A 17981-nucleotide genomic window follows, 5' to 3' on the forward strand; every position below is an offset into this window, starting at 1 on the left:
AGTTCACCAAAACCCCCAAGAACTGACAATAGTTTTTTAGCTCTTTTATAAACACGGAATTTAACGTAGGAAGAATCTTACAACTTGCTACTTGTTCACATAGCTACCAAGTGGCCCGTCACATTAAAACCAAAAGTCTGTATTGAGTCTTCCAACTTTCCACCCACAGCCATGAGCATTTCTCCGCCAACCCTACAGGGTTCCCAGCATCTGAATCCCATTTTACCGTGCACAAATCTTTTCACCAGCCTTTACACCTCCCCAAATTCGGTCCCTTCCTTCAGATCCATGCCTTTCCTTTAGTCTGCTCCTTTGCCTTTCCCAAGCTCCTTCCGTTTCTTTCAGCCACTCCCGTTACACTTAACCTGGTCCCGCCCTTTCCTTTCAGCCCCGCCCCTTTACCTTTTCTACGCCCCGCCCTTTCACTTCAGTCTCGCGTCGTTTTTCCCTGCTCTGTACTTTCTCCCCAGCCCAACGCCTTCCAGGCCCAACTAAAACCCCTCCTTTTCTTTCCTGAGGCCCACTCCTCTGTTTAGCACCACCCTTTCACCCCTGTTCATCCTCTCTTCTCCTTAACCGGGCCCGCTTTACAAATGTACCCGCCCATTCCCCCGCAAACTCCGCCCCATGGACTGGTTTATTCTCGGCTAGACCCGCCCCACCCCTACCCATAACTCCAAGCCCTTCCTCAGGCTCCAGCCTGCGTCCCTCTTGCTCCCGGCCCTGCCCCCGGCCCCGCCCCGTGGCTCCAGCCCCGCCTCGCCGCCTTTCTCGGAGACCAAGGCCAGGTCTCTACTGCAGCCGCGGCGCCAGCAGGAGGGAGGGAGGAGGCAGAGGGGGAAGGGAGAAGGGCGGGCTCCTCAAGCCCAGCCCCGCGCTCACCGTCCGTGTCCGCAGATTCGCCACAAACGGCCCGACCACTCCGGATCCCGAATATCGCGTCTTCCGTCTACCGAAACTCAACTCTAAGATGGAGGTGCTAGAGAAGCCATGTGGGGTGTCCAGGGGCTCTTCTGAGTCTCAGAGAATGGCTCTCGAGACTCAGCAGACGGGCGGGGATCTGTGGCGAAAGTGCAGCTTGACAGCGCCGAGGCGCCGAGTTTACCCTGCGCAGACGCCGTCGCCGCCGCTGCCGCCGCCGCCGCTGCCACTGCCTTTGCCGCCACGGTCTCCGCCGCCGCCGTCCCCGCGCTGCCTCCCGGACGCTCCATTGTTTCGGCGGTGTCGGGTCCCGAGGCCGGACAACCTAGTGGCTTTCGAAACCGGCGGCGGCCGACAGAGTTGAGACACCAGGGCGCCGGCGGGACCGGGAGCGGCAGGGGTCAGCGCGGGAATCCCGGGGAGCCGGGGCCAGAGCGTGGGGTGGCAAGGGGCCGGGGTGGCGAGATCTGCGGTCTCCGGAGTTGGGGCTCTCTCTCCCCGGCCCGTCTTTCCCCGCCGGCCTCCCCAAGTGGGGTCGGAGCCCCGGCGGGCGCCCCCGGCGATGAGCCCGGACTCGAGGTGGCCGGTAAGTGCGGGCCTGGGACCAGGGCGGGAGTGGCCAGCGGGAAAGGACTAGACTACTTTCGTGGGGCGTGCACTGAGCTGCCTGGCCCGGCTGCCCCTTGGGCTACTCCAGCCGGGAGAACTGACAGTGCATTAGCTCCCAGCCCGCGTCCCAGGGCAACAGAGTATCCTCCACGGTTGCCTGGGGCCAATAGCAGGAGGGGAGCCTTGTTTAACATGTTACACTTCGACAAAAGGGAAACGTCGCCGCATCCGGGAGAGGGCTGCGGGTACCGCCTGGGCCCGGCCTGATCGCTCCGGCCCCCGCCCTCTACTTCCTGCAGCCCCCTGAGCTCTGCCGCCATACCCCTGTGGGCCCTGGGGCTTCCTCACGGGCTTCCAGTCTAAGTTCTTGTCTCCACCCGTGTGCCTCTGGCGCTCAGTCCCAGCGGGACATCTGCGCGGGCCTCTATGCTACTTTGGGAGCCAGGGCGACAGAGCAGCAGCATACACCAGGGACCCATCATTGAAAAGGAAGAGCTTGCCTGTTCCTCTGATTGGTTTGTGTTTAAAGACACAGCTGCAGGTAGGAAGTCAAAGTTGGAGTAGTTTTACCAGTGCAGAAGTCAGGGGCTTTGACAGAGGCTGGAGCAGCCCACTTGGCTTGGCTAAGTAGCCGGAGAGAGGCCAAGAGGGGTCACTGTTTGTCTGGGAGCTCAGGGAGGCTTTACCTGGAATGGTGCCAATACCCTAGCTGAATTGTTGAACTCAACTAGGCCTGGAGAAACTGGGGCAGTCTCTGACCAAGCTGGGCTTCCTGGGGGCTGGTGCCATCTGCTGTCACTACTCACCCAGGAACACTGGAGAGGAGGAAGGGAAGGCCCTGAGGACCATCATGGAGCTGAGTGTGCCTAGATTGTCATGTTCCTGTTTGTACCCTTAGTACCTGGTATCATTCCCAGGGTCAGGGTCTGGTAACTCTCCCAGAGCCAGAGCCAGGGTCAGGGCATAGCCTTCTCTAAAGACCTCAGAAATGAACTGCTTGTTTCTGTAATGCGATGATTTCTGCTGGTGCCCAGGATTAAATTGTGGGCTGCCCATTCAAGCAAGCTTCTATATGGATTAACACTAGCCTTCATCCATCTGTCAGCTCCAAATCTGATGATCCCCTCATTTAGCTATTTATTCAACTTCTTCATTCATACACCAAAAACTGAGTGTCCACTACATGCCAGGTACTGGGGATATATGGAGGTAGGCAGACTCTGATGTCTGCACTGCATAGCACCCAGTCTAGTGGGAGGAGACAAAGAACTTCCAGTGTGGTAAGCGCCATGCCACTATGATGGAATGATGAGAATGGAATGCTGTAGAAACATAGCTCCCCATAGGAAAGACAGATCATAACAAGAAGTGGTATTTGAGTTGGGTTTTGAAGAATGAGTAGGAGCTTACCAGTCAGGATGGAAGCCATTTCAAATAGAGATCATCTTGCAGGAATGAGAGGTTATAACATTCAGGGAATGGCAGGTTGCCCTGGGTATACAGAAGCACAGCTGTAACTAGTGAGAAGAGTCTGGAAAGGAGGACTAGGGCCAGAAAATGAAAGGAGTACCTTGAATGTCATCATAGGGAATTTGGATATTATCCTGAAATAAGTGGGGACCATCAGGAAGCTTTTAAGCAAAAGACTGATGTGATTGTTCCTACTCTGGCCACATTATGTGAGATTAGGCTAGAAGAGTCGAGATATAGGGCAGGATAATCAGGCAGGAGGTAAGGAGGCCCAGACTGTGGCCATGGCATAGAGGTGATGGTATTTGAAGTCACTGTAGAGGTGAGCTGGCCAGGCCCCTTGAGGAGAAGGAGCACTGGAGAGAATAGAGTGGATGGCCAGGAGCTTGTCCCCAGGCCTATGCTAACTGATCTGTACATTCTAGATGTGACAGCATGGGGGTGGACTTTGATGTGAAGACTTTCTGCCACAACTTGCGGGCAACTAAGCCACCGTATGAGTGCCCCGTGGAGACCTGCCGGAAGGTCTACAAGAGTTACAGTGGTATCGAGTACCACCTATATCACTATGACCACGACAACCCACCGCCTCCCCAGCAGACTCCACTCCGCAAGCACAAGAAGAAGGGGCGCCAATCACGCCCAGCCAACAAGCAGTCACCCAGCCCCTCAGAGGTATCCCAGTCACCGGGCCGTGAGGTGATGAGCTACGCACAGGCCCAGCGCATGGTGGAGGTGGACCTGCATGGCCGTGTCCACCGCATTAGCATTTTTGACAACCTGGATGTGGTGTCAGAGGATGAGGAGGCCCCTGAGGAGGCTCCTGAGAATGGCAGCAATAAGGAGAACACTGAGACACCAGCTGCTACTCCCAAGTCAGGCAAGCATAAGAACAAGGAGAAGCGCAAGGACTCCAACCATCACCATCACCATAATGCTTCTGTGAGCACCACTCCCAAGCTGCCAGAGGTGGTATACCGGGAGTTGGAGCAGGACACCCCGGATGCCCCACCCCGGCCAACTTCCTATTACCGGTAAGGCCACCTCTACCTGCCCATTTTGGAAAACTGCTCAAGCAGGGCTCAGGAGCTGGAGAGGTAATGGCACCAGAGAGGAGAGTGGCAGAGATAAAGGGTAGCAGAAGCGCACTGGTCCTGCCAGGCAGTAAGAAGAAAGCCCCAGCTAATGATGGTGGCACTTAGTATATACTGCCACATACCAGGCCCTGCACTGGGTACTTTACAGCCAGTCCCTTATTTTATTCTCACAATTCTCTCAGGCAGCTATTGTTCTCATTTCGCAGATGAGGAGCCCACAGTCCAGAAAGGGGACCCAAAGTCACATGTTAGTGGATTTGAACTGGGACTCAAATCCAGGTTACTCTGACTCCAAAGCTATACTGTTTCCACTGTATCAAAACATCATGTGTCTGGTTGCTGACCCTCCACTCCATCACTGTGTAGCCTTGAGAAAAGTTTCTGGCCTTCTAATGACCCAATCTGCAGAGCACGTATAATATTCCTTTGTCAGCCTAGAGGAAGAAGACTAGGCACACTGATTTTATAAGGTCCTGAGAGCAATTGGTAAATCTGCAGAGATAATTTTCCCATTATTCTGTTACTGTCACCCATCCTTTGGCATGTATAAGCAATATTTTTATCACCTATGCTTTGTACTCTTCTGTTGGCCCTTTTTATTTATTTCATTTAATTGTTTCTTGGCATCCCATGTCCTTCCAAAATTAGTCACGGTGGCTACTAACAAAGTCATGGGCATAAAGCTAAATTCCTTTAATACAGGTAGAAAATGAAGGGATGGGGGCAGTGTGGTGGTGAAGCTACACAGAAACCTTAGCTGAAGGATGGTACAAAACCAAAATGTAAAACTTCTGAGTCTTGGCATTCAAGGTAAAGGAGCATTTGGAAAAATTACGGAACAATGTTCAGTGTCCGCTAATCAGAAGGCTTGATCTTTGAAAAGGACTTATAAATGTTTTTATATAAAAGGCAGTTTTTACAAAAAATGTAATCATGTGATAATATACTGAGTCTTGGTTCTTTAAAATCAAGTCTGTGGGGGGAAATAGATATATATCTAAAAAAAAAAAATTAAGCCTGTGGGAACTCAAGTGATTTGGCCTAGTAAGACACTTTGGTCTCACCCCTGTTCACATGTTAGTCAGTCTCCTCTTCCTCTCTTCTTTTATTTTAACTGTCCAGCCCAGCTCCACCCTCTTATGGCTTTCTACTGCTTCTCTTTTATGTTAACACTCACTACTGTGCCCGCCCCCCAAAACACATACCCCTGCCTGGGCTCTTCAGCACTCTCTGCTCTGATAGGCAGTCCAGACCAGTTCATCCCACCCCATTTCTCCTCCCTCTTGCTTTTTCAGTCTTTCTTCCTGGCGTTCAAATTTGTTCTCCAGGGGAGCCGTTCTTAGCTAGGTACACTGCATCACCTGGGGAGTATGTTCCATGTCATTTATTACTACTGTTCGCAGAACTATCCAAGTTTTGTAAATGATATATATATATATATTTTTTTTAAAGATTTTATTTATTTATTTGACAGAGAGAGAGATCACAAGTAGGCAGAGAGGCAGGCAGAGAGAAAGGAGGAAGCAGGCCTCTCGCTGAGCAGAGAGCCCGATGCGGGGCTCGATCCCAGGACCCTGAGATCATGACCTGAGCTGAAGGCAGAGGCTTAACCCACTGAGCCACCCAGGTGCCCCTGTAAATGATATTTTTTATATATAAATTTGAGAAGATTTGAGGTCATCTCTCTAAGAACACCATTTTCTCTTTCTTGCATCTGATATGCTTTCTTGGGGAAAGCGGGTGGAGTGTAGGCTGGTGTGCCAGGAATTGTACATGACATGCAGCCTACATTATCTATCTGTGCCACAGCCTGTAATCTGGGTACACTGTGGGAGTGTGTTATGCACCATCACGTAATGTCACATGTGTTGTGGCAGAGAAAAGGTTGAGAACAGGTGCAAAGGCCTGGAAGTGGCTGGATGGTTCATACAAGCTCTGAGCCACACCGTTTTTCAAGGATGAGGACATTGTGGTCACTTTGGGGAAGGAGTAAAGGGCTAAGGAAGAAACTGCTTCTTGTAGACACGGTATTTTAGTTTCTCTCCTCCATTCCACCCCCAAAATGCCTTTGAAATGAACAACACTGTGCCTATTTCTGTGTAGTGAATCAGACATGGTCCTTGCCTCTAACCTAGAGTGGAGGAGTTAGACACATAAATAGTTCAAATACAAGGCAAGATAGGTCAGGGCTGTACAAAAGCTAATGCTAAAGCTAATGTTTATTGAGTAATTGCATCATGCCAGGTACTGTTCTAAGTTCTTTACCTGTATTAACTCATTTAATGCTCACAACAGCTGTGTGAAATGGGTTCAAGTTAGCATCACTTTTCAGGTGAGGAAACAGAGACCCAGGGAGGTCACCTTATTTACCTACTGGCGTATAGAGCATGACTCCAGAGCCTGTGCTCACCTGGCCTGCTCTTAGCATCCAGAACCCCACTTCCCTTTGGGAGAGGAGAGGAGAGGGATAGAAACTAACATTGATTTAGGGCCTGCTATGTTGTGCAACTTCATTTAGCCCATTCGTTTTTTAAATTCCATTTAATCCTGATAAGTGTCTTTGGGAGAAAATGGTAGCATCCTCATCTTATCATCAATAGTACTGAAGTTCAGGAAAGAGCAGTAATGACTTGAAAATCACAAAGTGGTAGAGCCAGGCTTTAGATCCATGTTTGTCAGAAGTTAAAGCCCCATTCTTTCCATTGTAGCTCCCTGTAGCTTTGTAATACCTGAGTCCAGGCAACCTAGAACATAGTAGGGGGCATGGGGAGCCTGCTCTGTGTGTCAGGAACCTGGAGCATCCCTCGGCTCCAGTCCTACCGGTCCAATGAGTGCTGTAGGGTAGAGTGTGAATTGTAGCTTTTCCACTTCTGGTTGTATGACCTGTTTGTGTTGGGCAGTTAATTAACTTCTCAAAGCTTTGTTTTCCTTATCCATAAAATAAGGCCAATAAGAACATTAATACTATGGCTGTGGTGAGACTATATGTGTAACAGTAAATGCTCAGTAAGTCTTAGTTGTTCTGTTATCTTCCAAGGCTATCCAGAGAACAAACACAGTACCTAGAGTCTGAGGGAGTCCTGAGCACCAGCTGACAGAAGGCCCATGGCAGCTTGATTCAGGACACTGCCAGCTGGTGCTAAAAATGATATATAATTTGCAAGTGACACATGAGGACCTTCCTTCAGACTCTTTGCACCATCATCCAGACCAATCCAATAGGTCCGAGCTGCCCCACCCTCCTCCCTTCAGGAGTTTGATTGAGCTTGTACACCTCAGAGGAGGTGGTGGTGTAGTAGCTAGTACACAAGCTTCCTAAGTCCCTAAACCTTAGGTTTCCTTTTACGCAAAACCAGAATAATTATAAAACCTGGGGTTAAGATGACAGTGGAATGAGACAGTAATAAGTAAAGGCACAGGCCTGGCATTGAGTAAGTATCCAGCAGTTGTAGCCCATTGTCTTCAAAGGAAGGAAAGCTCAAGCATATAATGCTGAGCTGCCTATGTGCACTGCAGGTACATTGAGAAGTCGGCAGAGGAGCTGGACGAGGAAGTAGAGTATGACATGGATGAGGAGGACTACATCTGGTTGGATATCATGAACGAGCGGCGGAAGACAGAGGGTGTGAGTCCCATCCCACAGGAAATCTTTGAGTACTTAATGGATCGGCTGGAGAAGGAGTCCTACTTTGAAAGCCACAATAAAGGTGACCCCAATGCACTAGTGGATGAGGATGCCGTGTGCTGTATCTGCAATGATGGTGAATGCCAGAACAGCAATGTCATCCTGTTCTGTGACATGTGCAACCTGGCTGTGCACCAAGAGTGCTATGGTGTCCCCTACATCCCTGAGGGCCAGTGGCTATGCCGCCGCTGCCTCCAGTCACCCTCCCGCGCTGTGGACTGTGCCCTGTGCCCCAACAAGGGTGGTGCCTTTAAGCAGACAGATGACGGGCGCTGGGCCCATGTGGTGTGTGCCCTGTGGATCCCTGAAGTCTGCTTCGCCAACACAGTCTTCCTGGAGCCTATCGACAGCATTGAGCACATCCCACCAGCTCGCTGGAAGCTGACCTGTTATATTTGTAAACAGCGGGGCTCAGGGGCCTGCATCCAGTGCCATAAGGCCAACTGCTACACAGCCTTCCACGTGACATGTGCCCAGCAGGCTGGCCTTTATATGAAGATGGAGCCTGTGCGGGAGACGGGTGCCAACGGCACCTCTTTCAGCGTCCGCAAGACAGCCTACTGTGACATCCACACACCCCCGGGTTCAGCACGCCGCCTGCCTGCCCTGTCCCACAGTGAGGGTGAGGAGGAGGAGGATGAGGAGGAGGATGAGGGAAAGAGTTGGAGCTCAGAGAAGGTCAAGAAGGCCAAGGCCAAGTCCCGGATCAAGATGAAGAAGGCACGGAAGATCCTGGCAGAGAAGCGGGCAGCAGCACCTGTGGTGTCAGTGCCTTGCATCCCACCACACAGGTATGTGGGGAGTGGATGGATAGGCTGGTAAGGGAAGAAGAAGCCCGCATAGAGATGGATAGTCCTGAGTGGAGTGACAGGGTTCGGTTATCTTAACAGGAGCTATAAGGATGTTAAAAAAACAAAAATTACACCAGATTCCAAAAGAAGTTAGCTCTAGCAGGTCACCTAATTTTTACATTAGGAACCAGAAATGTCAACTTTTATCTGGTAGATCCAGTAAGTGTTTTCAGCTGCCCTTCATTTTGATGGTTTGGTTTAAGTTAGGAAGAAAGAAGATGGAGTAGCAACCAGCCACAGTAGCAGAAATAGTCTGACCCGGAAGGGAGAAAGGGAACGAAAAATGGGGAAGGAAATGCTTAAGAAGTTGCAAAGTGGTCACTGCCCCTAATGACTCCAGATGAGGGCTACCATCATTAGTTATTTTTAACTCTCTTGTGCTATCTAGTTGATTTTCTTTGGTTTACTGCTTTACAGTTGTACTTTGTCCTAAAACCTTCCAAGGCTCAATCTGAGCAGGTTCTCCAGGGTCAAATAATACTCCAGGCTGCTATGACAAGAGCAGTCTTAGGGGCCAAGCTTCCTGACATCCCTCCCCCACCCAACTTCATGAACAGGGTTGGGATCTGGCTTCATGCTGGGAGCTTGGCTTCCTGTCTGGTACCATTTGCTCTTCTTTGCATAACCCAAGTGTCACAGGCCTTTTTGACAATAGACTTATTCTCGATTCAGCCCCATTCAGGAATTTTCACTAGCCAGAGACCCCTGTTCTGCTTAAGAAAAGCATGGCGCAGTGGGTTTTTCTCTATTCCCCGCTTTCCAGGCTCAGTAAAATCACCAACCGCCTGACCATCCAAAGGAAGAGCCAGTTTATGCAGAGGTTACACAGCTACTGGACGCTGAAACGGCAGTCCCGAAATGGAGTCCCACTGCTACGTCGTCTACAGACACACCTGCAGTCTCAGAGGAATTGTGACCAAGTCGGGGTACTGTATCAGATTCCCTGTGGGCTCTGGGAACATGGGCCAGGAACACAAGGACTGAGATTTGTGACTATTGCTTTCAGTGTCCGAGGACTTAGGCTATTTCCTCCTTTAAGCTAGCCCTCAAACCAGGCTTAGGATGAAATCCTTATAGATTATCTGCTCACAAGAAGGGCACTGTTCCTGTGTGTTCATTCATCCATTCACTCAACAAGCATATACCAAGCATTGATTCTGTGCCAGGCCTGGGGGCACATATGTTGAGGAACTCACACTTTAGCTAGCAGGCCTGCCAATAAATGACTGGGCTCCCTCTTTAAGCTTTAACTACCCTTGACCCAGGCTTCCTGGGCTCTCTTCTCTTTTTTGGCCTTTCTTCTGGCTCCCTCATCATCTCCTGATCCCCTTTTTGCCTCTACAGAGAGATTCTGAGGATAAGAACTGGGCCCTCAAAGAACAGCTCAAGTCTTGGCAGCGACTCCGGCATGACCTGGAGCGAGCTCGGCTGTTGGTGGAGCTTATCCGCAAGCGGGAGAAACTCAAAAGGGAGACGGTGAGTGCTCCTGGGCCAACTCTATCTTACATAAGAGAAAACAGTCCTGGGGACGAGGAAGAGCATGTATCCCCTGGCCAGGAAGTAATAGGGCTGATGCTGGAGTCAGGTTTCCTGGCTCCCAGTGTGTTCTCTAGCTCACTACAAACAGAATGTCGCAGAAGAGTATGAAAGGGACCCTAGATTATGTGATATAGGTAGCTGGCACTGGAAGTTCAAGGAAAGGAAAGGCCAGCCAGAATAGATGGGCCTTTTTATAAGTTGACTTGAGTGAGTACACCCAGCTGTCGGCTGGAGAGAAGGAAGGCAATGTTCCAAACCAGCTGCTACCATCCCCTCAGACCTCTGCCAAGGGACTGGCACGGGCCTGGCTGATGGGGCCTTTATGTGTGTCAGATCAAGGTCCAGCAGATCGCCATGGAGATGCAGCTGACCCCTTTCCTCATCCTTCTTCGCAAAACTTTGGAGCAGCTCCAAGAAAAGGACACAGGCAACATCTTCAGCGAGCCGGTCCCTCTGTCTGAGGTAACCGAATTGGACGAAGTAAGAATCCCTTCCCCTCACTCCACCTTCTTTCTGTTCCTCTCCCAGTTGGACCCCTGCTGCAGGTCTGGGCCAGGGACTAGGAGGGGACCATGAAGAGAGGGGCTGGTGGCTCTGGGGCTCCAGGATGAACTGGAGCCACATGCATCATCTGGACTCTGTCTTGTCCCTGTCATACCCCAAGGGCCCAGAATGGGAGGCAATCTGCACTCCTTCCCCAGAGGCAGGGACTGAGTCTGCCAAATGAATAATCCCAGGGCAGGAAGACACTTTCGGGGTGCTGAACCCTAGAATGGAGACTTTAGAAGGCTCAGCGCCTAAAGAACCAGCTCTGAAGCCCTAGGTCCTGACTGGCAGACTCTTCTCTCTAAAAGGTATAAAATGAGAGGCCTGAGGCAGTAGCCTCCTTATAAGTCTTAATGATAGGTAAAAAGAACTATAGGAATGCAAGATGGTGTTATTTCCAGAGGATTGCTGTAGCCATTTTCTTACTGAAGCCTCAGATGGCTGTAGGAATTAAATTTGACTGTAATTTCACCACCATTTTCCAGGCGAGGAAGAGAAGGCCCACAGAGGTTAAGAGACTTGCCATGGTCACACAGCTTGTGACTGGTAAAGTCAAGACTAGAATCCAGCTTTCTTTTCCCCTGTGTTAATATACCTGCCTCTAACTGTGGTGGGAGGAGATTGCTGGATGCATTTCAGGGGGTGGGGGTGTTAGGAGCAAGGGTTCAGGGGGAATGAGGAGCATATTTCCACTTAGCCACACCTACCCTACTCTCCCAGGTACCTGACTACCTAGATCACATCAAAAAACCCATGGACTTTTTCACCATGAAGCAGAACTTGGAGGCTTACCGCTACCTGAACTTTGATGATTTTGAGGAGGACTTCAACCTTATCGTCAGCAACTGCCTCAAGTATAACGCCAAGGATACCATCTTCTACCGGGCAGCAGTGCGGCTCCGCGAACAGGGTGGCGCTGTGCTCCGCCAGGCCCGGCGCCAGGCAGAAAAAATGGGCATTGACTTTGAGACGGGCATGCATATCCCCCACAACCTGGCTGGAGATGAAGCCCCACAACACGCTGAAGATGGTGGGTGATAAGTCATGCTACACACATAGAGGCCAATGCCAGGGATGAACAGCTTTCCAAAAGTCCCCTACTGGGAACAGGCAGTGTAGGCAGGAAGTAGCTAGGCTGAGCAGTGGCAAGCTATCCCCAGGAGTGCTCCTCAAGAAGCCAGACTGGGTGAATGGATAGCAGTGCCCGCCATCCCACATCGTGGTGCTGCTGTTATACAGCTGTTCCTGGTGAGAAGCCAAGGGGAAAAGAGTGGTTTCTTGCTGCCTCCCAGGTTCAGGGGGCCCAGAGGGCTGCACTGAGTCTGACCTTTCCCCAACCCCCATGTCCATCCCTAGCAGCAGAGGAAGAGCGGCTGGTCCTGCTGGAGAACCAGAAGCACCTGCCAGTAGAAGAGCAGCTAAAGCTGTTGCTGGAGCGGCTGGATGAGGTGAATGCCAGTAAGCAGAGTGTGGGCCGTTCACGGCGTGCAAAGATGATCAAGAAAGAGATGACAGCACTGCGGCGAAAGCTTGCCCACCAGCGGGAAACTGGAAGGGATGGGCCTGAGCGGCACGGCCCCACAAGCCGGGGCAGCCTGACACCTCACCCAGCAGCCTGTGACAAGGATGGGCAGACAGACAGTGCCGCTGAGGAGAGCAGCAGCCAGGAGACAAGCAAAGGTCTGAACCCCCTAGCAAGGTGGACTCCAGAGCAAGCCAGACTTGACTCTGCAGCACACACTTAGCCCCTGCCATTCCCCAGGCAGAGGTTTCTCCTACACAGCTAGCTGTACTTTCTCCCTCATTCCCCATTCAGGGGCTTCTCAGCTGCCTCTCTGGCTATTTGTATAAGAGACAATGTTCCCAATTCCATATCCCCTAGATCATCTCCCAACTCTAGCTGGAGTAATAATGGTCCTACAGACCCAGGGCATACCCTGGGCATCTACCCTTCCCACATCAGGCCCCTCACCAACTCTCCTTCTCTCTTTCTCTGCTCCAGGCCTGGGTCCCAACATGTCCTCAACCCCCGCACATGAGGTGGGCAGGAGAACCTCAGTTCTGTTCTCCAAAAAGAACCCGAAGACAGCTGGACCGCCCAAGAGGCCGGGCCGGCCCCCCAAAAACCGGGAGAGCCAGATGACCCCCAGCCACGGAGGCAGTCCTGTGGGGCCCCCCCAGCTCCCCATCATGGGCTCCTTACGGCAGCGCAAGCGGGGTAGGAGCCCCCGGCCCAGTTCGAGCTCAGACAGCGACAGTGATAAATCCACAGAAGATCCCCCAATGGGTGAGCCTCACCATCACCCAGCCCCCCCCCGCCCCAAGAGAGTGAGCTAAGCTGCCATCGTCCCCAACATAACTCTCACCTATCCCTTCCTTTGCCCAAAATATATCAGAGCTGGAAGGGCCCTTAGGGATCCTTTAATTCAGTCCCCTCATTTTACAGATGGGGAAACTGAAGTCCAGAAACACTGACCCAGCTAGATTCCTATCCAGGATCCCCTCCATTATATCACTTCACCTTTTCTCTTCTCACCCTCCTTGGGGATTTCCTGCCCTTTAAGCCATTTGTGTCTTAAGGCCAGTAACTGCCAAGGGAAGTACAAGGGGTGGGGCAGGACTATGGCCAACTGTGGCAGACACTGCCCAGAGCTGGCTCTGTTGACCGTAGTTGGAGGAATATTCCAGCACAGAAGGGAAAGCTAAGCTCCTAGTCACCCTTACCCCCATGCCATCTCTGATCTACATCTTCCTGACCGATTCCTTCCCTCCTCCCCCTCCCGCCAACCAAGACTTACCAGCCAATGGCTTCAGCGGTGGAAATCAGCCAGTGAAGAAGAGTTTCTTGGTATACCGTAATGACTGCAGCCTTCCCCGGAGCAGCTCTGACTCTGAGTCCAGCAGCAGTAGCAGCAGCAGCGCTGCCTCCGACCGAACCAGGTACCAGCCCTCCAGATCAAGGCCTGTCTCCAGGATCCCCTTCCAGGTTTCCCTATGGGAAGTGGGGTGGCAGCCACCTCAGTTTAGATTAAGGTGACTCAAACCCAAGGTTCTCTGCAAAATAAATGGCATATATAAGAATGTCACCATAATGGAATAGTGGGAACCATCCTGGGTTAAGCTGACATAGAGCAGAGTATAAACTGATGCCTTGGGGCCTGGATTTGGCCTGCGTACATATTTTGTTTGACCAGCAAGGTGTTTTTAAAAAAACGAATCTAGTAGTACCATGTAAAATTCCTCGTGTCTATATTCTCTTTAAAAATCAGATCTGGTAAATCTAGCCAGTGCTGCCTTTCGACGGAGTGTATTCATCACTACCACTGCTAAATCCAGCCCATGTCCGTTATGTCACTGCCAACCCCCTGAAGGCATTTGGGTTTGAAATTTTTCAAGTGACCTCAGCTTTCAATAATTCTTAGACCCGGGGGCCCAGTTTAAAGAGAGGATGTCTACCATGCCATTATCTACTCTTCCCCTCCTTTAAGCTGAGTTCTTATTGTCTTATCCATAGCACAACACCCTCAAAACAAGGCCGGGGCAAGCCCTCCTTCTCTCGGGGCACATTCCCGGAAGACAGCAGTGAAGATACCTCAGGCACTGAGAATGAGGCCTACTCCGTGGGCACTGGCCGCGGCGTGGGCCACAGCAGTAAGTACCCTCACCCAAGGCCAGGGATGCCGGGGGCCCAGTGTCAGGGCCTTGCCAGCCCCCTGGCTGCTGATCCGCCTCCTCTCTCCCATTCCTGTGAAGTGGTAAGGAAGAGTCTGGGACGGGGAGCTGGCTGGCTGTCAGAGGATGAGGACTCGCCCCTGGATGCTCTGGACCTGGTGTGGGCCAAATGCCGAGGGTATCCATCATACCCAGCTCTGGTAGGCTTCCCCTTTTCTTATCATACCCCTTGTCTCCCAACACCAGCTGGCAGACACAGTTTGTACTGCAGAGAACAAGGGTCTTTGGCAGATAGACACTTAAGAGGTTCCTGGTTAGTTGTTCCATGTCTCCTTTTTCCTTCCCATTGCACCCTGGGGTCTCAAATAGTTCATCGTTAGAAGCAGCCAAGGGTCAGCATTGCAGCCTTGTGGCATAATAACCTTTCTCTGTCCCCACTTTAGAGATAGCTCCCAATTCTTAGGTAGTGTAAGCTGTGCAGAAGAAGGGGACTGAACCAAACAAAGGTCTTATTACACCCTCAGATAATTGATCCAAAGATGCCCCGGGAAGGTATGTTCCACCATGGGGTTCCCATCCCTGTGCCCCCACTGGAGGTGCTGAAACTTGGGGAGCAGATGACCCAGGAAGCCCGAGAGCATCTCTACCTCGTCCTCTTCTTTGACAACAAGCGAACCTGGTAAGGGAGGAGGGAAGCATCTCGTGTGACTCACAGCCACAGATGCAACCCTGGGTATAGGGGCAGGCTGCCAGGAAATTCCAGCAACAGACAGACTGGGCTATCACAAATCAGAGGGGGAGGGACTTAGATCTTTGAGCAGAAGGGTTGTGTTGACCATGAGTCCGAGTGGGCAGAGGCTGACAACCAGCTATAGCTAGACGTCAAAGGGCCGTTAGTGACTGGGACAAGTGTGCTCCCCACCCAGATTCAGGTGGCTTCTAGACTTTGTTTTCCCACCTCTGCCTTCATGGTGACAAGATGGAGATAAAACAGGCATGAATGTTCACGCCTGAGTCTCTGTTCTGTCACATGTGGGTAATATGTTTTTGTGCATTGTCTGCAGAGGATATTTAATGTCAATCAAGTCTGCCAGGAGCCTATGGGACAGGGTACCTATTTCAGGTTAGGTTATGGCTCTGCCTGTTTTGCACTCAGAAATACCCTGTGGTTACCACGTAGTAGGTCTTTTGACTGGACTGTTTTCATCACTAGATTATGAGCCGTTCCTTGAGGGCAGGGATTATCTCTCTTAGTCTCAGTAACCCCATTGCCCACCAGAGCCTGGCTCAGAGTGGGCACTCAAGAGGTGTTTTTGAATGAGTGTGTGATGAAGGCTGCTGCTTGTCGCTTTCCCAGAGATGACTTATGTGACCCTCACCTCGTCCTACAGGCAGTGGCTGCCAAGAACTAAGCTGGTTCCTCTGGGCGTGAACCAGGACCTCGACAAGGAAAAGATGCTGGAGGGCCGCAAATCCAACATCCGCAAGTCAGTGCAGATTGCCTACCACAGGGCTCTGCAGCACCGCAGCAAGGTGCAGGGCGAGCAGAGCAGTGAGACCAGTGATAGTGACTGATAATGCCCAGCACAGCCCAACCTACAGTGCCCTGCCACCTCTCTCCTCCCCCTTTGCTCACTGTCCTGGAGTGGCACCGGCCTCTGCACTGACTCATTCCTGGTCTTGGGGCCAGTCTCAGGGGAAGCTGGGTGGGGGAGGTCCCTCCCGCCCTGAGTGCAGCTGGACTGTACAGAACACTCCAAGGGCCTGTGGTGGCTCTGTGCAAGGAGAGGGGAGGTCCCACTGGCCAGAAAGCTCCAGAGACCTCACAGCATTGTAGTGCAGGATGGTGGGCCAAGGTTAGGACACTGCATAAAACAGGCCATCCCACCACCTCTGCCTGCTCTGCTTGTTCCAGGAGAATCTGTAACTGCCTAGTGGCCTGAGGCCCCTGCAGGTGGTGAGGTGAGCGGGCATCTGCCCAGCCTAGCAGTGGGATTGATGTCTGTCCAGCCTGGAAGAGGGGCACTAGGTGACCCCCTCCCCTGCTGTTGTAAATACTGTAATTAGCGGAGAATTTAAATTATTCTCATTTGTAACTGCGTTTCCGGGTCGCGCCAGAGTCATTTGGTACTAAAAAAGACTGGGGCCTGTCCCCACTTCCCTTTTTCCCATAGATTCCCCCACCTTTCAAACTGGTTTGTATTTATTTCAAAGGAAGAAAATATATTGATTCTTAGAAAATAAATGCTCTGTTTGGAATTCTTGGGTTCTTACCTCCTGCCAGGGAGAGGGATTAAAAAGGGAAGCTCCGTCCCCCAGGGATGGTAAATAATTGGGCTCAAGAGGTTGCTGGTTGCTGTGCCTGCTGCATTTGTAAGACAACAACAGAGAGAGTGTAACAGCTCCCATTTCCGAGACACTTAACTGAGTGGCAGGCCTTGATCTAAGCCTTTTTAGATACATAATTTCATGTAATCTTTGCAGTAACTCTAGGGCAAGTTAATAATAGGGTGTTTATCTCCACAAAGACACTAAGGTTAAGAAAAACTAAGTAACTTGCCTAAATTTCCACAACTAGGAAGTCGCAGAGCTAGAATTTGAACTCAGGTTATTTGTCTGCCAAACTGGCTCTTTAACCAGTATGAACTGTTGGAGGAAGAGTCTATACTGCCCATCCCCTCATGAACTTCAGACGCTTCAAGTCTTTTGCCAGTACAATAGTCCCAAGTGTTTCAGAGTCACTTCAGCTGTGACCTTCACCCAGAGCAGGCCTGTAGAAGATTGTTCTTCACTCATTCTCGACCTTGGCACCCCCTTTACAGATTCAAACAGTTACTGAAGGAATGCCTTCCAAGTGCGAGGCACCTGTGGGCTGGAATGCCGAGAGAGGAGACAGGCACAGGCGGTAGTTGCCCCGGGGCGCTGCAGCTGTTGAGGAGTGGAGCAGACAAAAATACCGTTTGACATAATCATGCTTCTGGTGCTCCCTGCTAGGTACTGTGGGTGGGACACAAAGAAGTCAGCTGCCAATCTTGCCCTTGAGGAATCTGCAGTCTATTCACTGAGACAAAGTAACTCCCAATCACTGCGCTACAAGGTGAAAGGTGGCCCAGACAAAAGTTCCTCCTAGCTCCTTGCTCAGTCAGGTCTTCCTCTGCAAGGGAAGAAATGACTTAAAACATTTTTCCTCGGCCCAGGCAGCCATCCCTGGAAACTGGGCGAGGCAGACAGGCCACCTGAGGGCCACAGGCCCCACTGGGCACGGGTGTGAGATGACGGCTTGCTGCTGGAGGAATGCCCCGAGACAAGGGAGCAGCTGGGAGGCGCAGCCAGCGGCCTGCGGCAGTCCGAGGACACTGGTCTCTGACGGAGTGAAGTCTGTGGGAAGGTCTGCGGAGTCGAGGCTCCGTGAGGCCTTTTGGAGGGGAGCGGCCCAGACGGCGAGTGCGAAGACAGAATCCGCAGACGACAGAGGCTGTGGAGACGCCTCACGGGGCCTCGCAGGGGCCTGAGCTGTGTTCGGGTCCGATTCTCGGTCAAGAGACCGAATGTATCTGACTGGAGAAGCTCGGTGGAGAAAGGCTTTCTGAG

General features: G+C 51.6%; 1 protein-coding gene across 10 annotated transcripts; it reads left to right on the forward strand.

Annotated features, from left to right (window-relative positions):
- The first annotated feature begins 894 nt into the window (after positions 1–894).
- On the forward strand, positions 895–16631 carry BRPF1 (bromodomain and PHD finger containing 1). 10 transcript variants are annotated; one of them, XM_045990118.1, is made up of 14 exons: positions 900–1507; positions 3426–4034; positions 7614–8573; positions 9397–9559; positions 9978–10109; positions 10506–10652; positions 11439–11748; positions 12075–12398; positions 12721–13005; positions 13511–13658; positions 14233–14369; positions 14472–14590; positions 14915–15069; positions 15782–16631. In XM_045990118.1, exons 2-14 carry the CDS (start codon positions 3436–3438, stop codon positions 15963–15965), a joined length of 3663 nt encoding a protein of 1220 aa, XP_045846074.1. In that variant the 5' UTR covers positions 900–1507; positions 3426–3435; the 3' UTR covers positions 15966–16631. The 10 variants fall into 10 exon arrangements, with proteins under 10 accessions (XP_045846081.1, XP_045846079.1, XP_045846071.1 ...); XM_045990119.1 differs by having other exon boundaries at positions 12078–12398; XM_045990120.1 differs by having other exon boundaries at positions 10506–10634.
- The last annotated feature ends 1350 nt before the right edge of the window (positions 16632–17981 follow it).

The sequence above is a fragment of the Meles meles genome, chromosome 20, assembly GCF_922984935.1.
Source record: "Meles meles chromosome 20, mMelMel3.1 paternal haplotype, whole genome shotgun sequence".
Taxonomy (NCBI): domain Eukaryota; kingdom Metazoa; phylum Chordata; class Mammalia; order Carnivora; family Mustelidae; genus Meles; species Meles meles.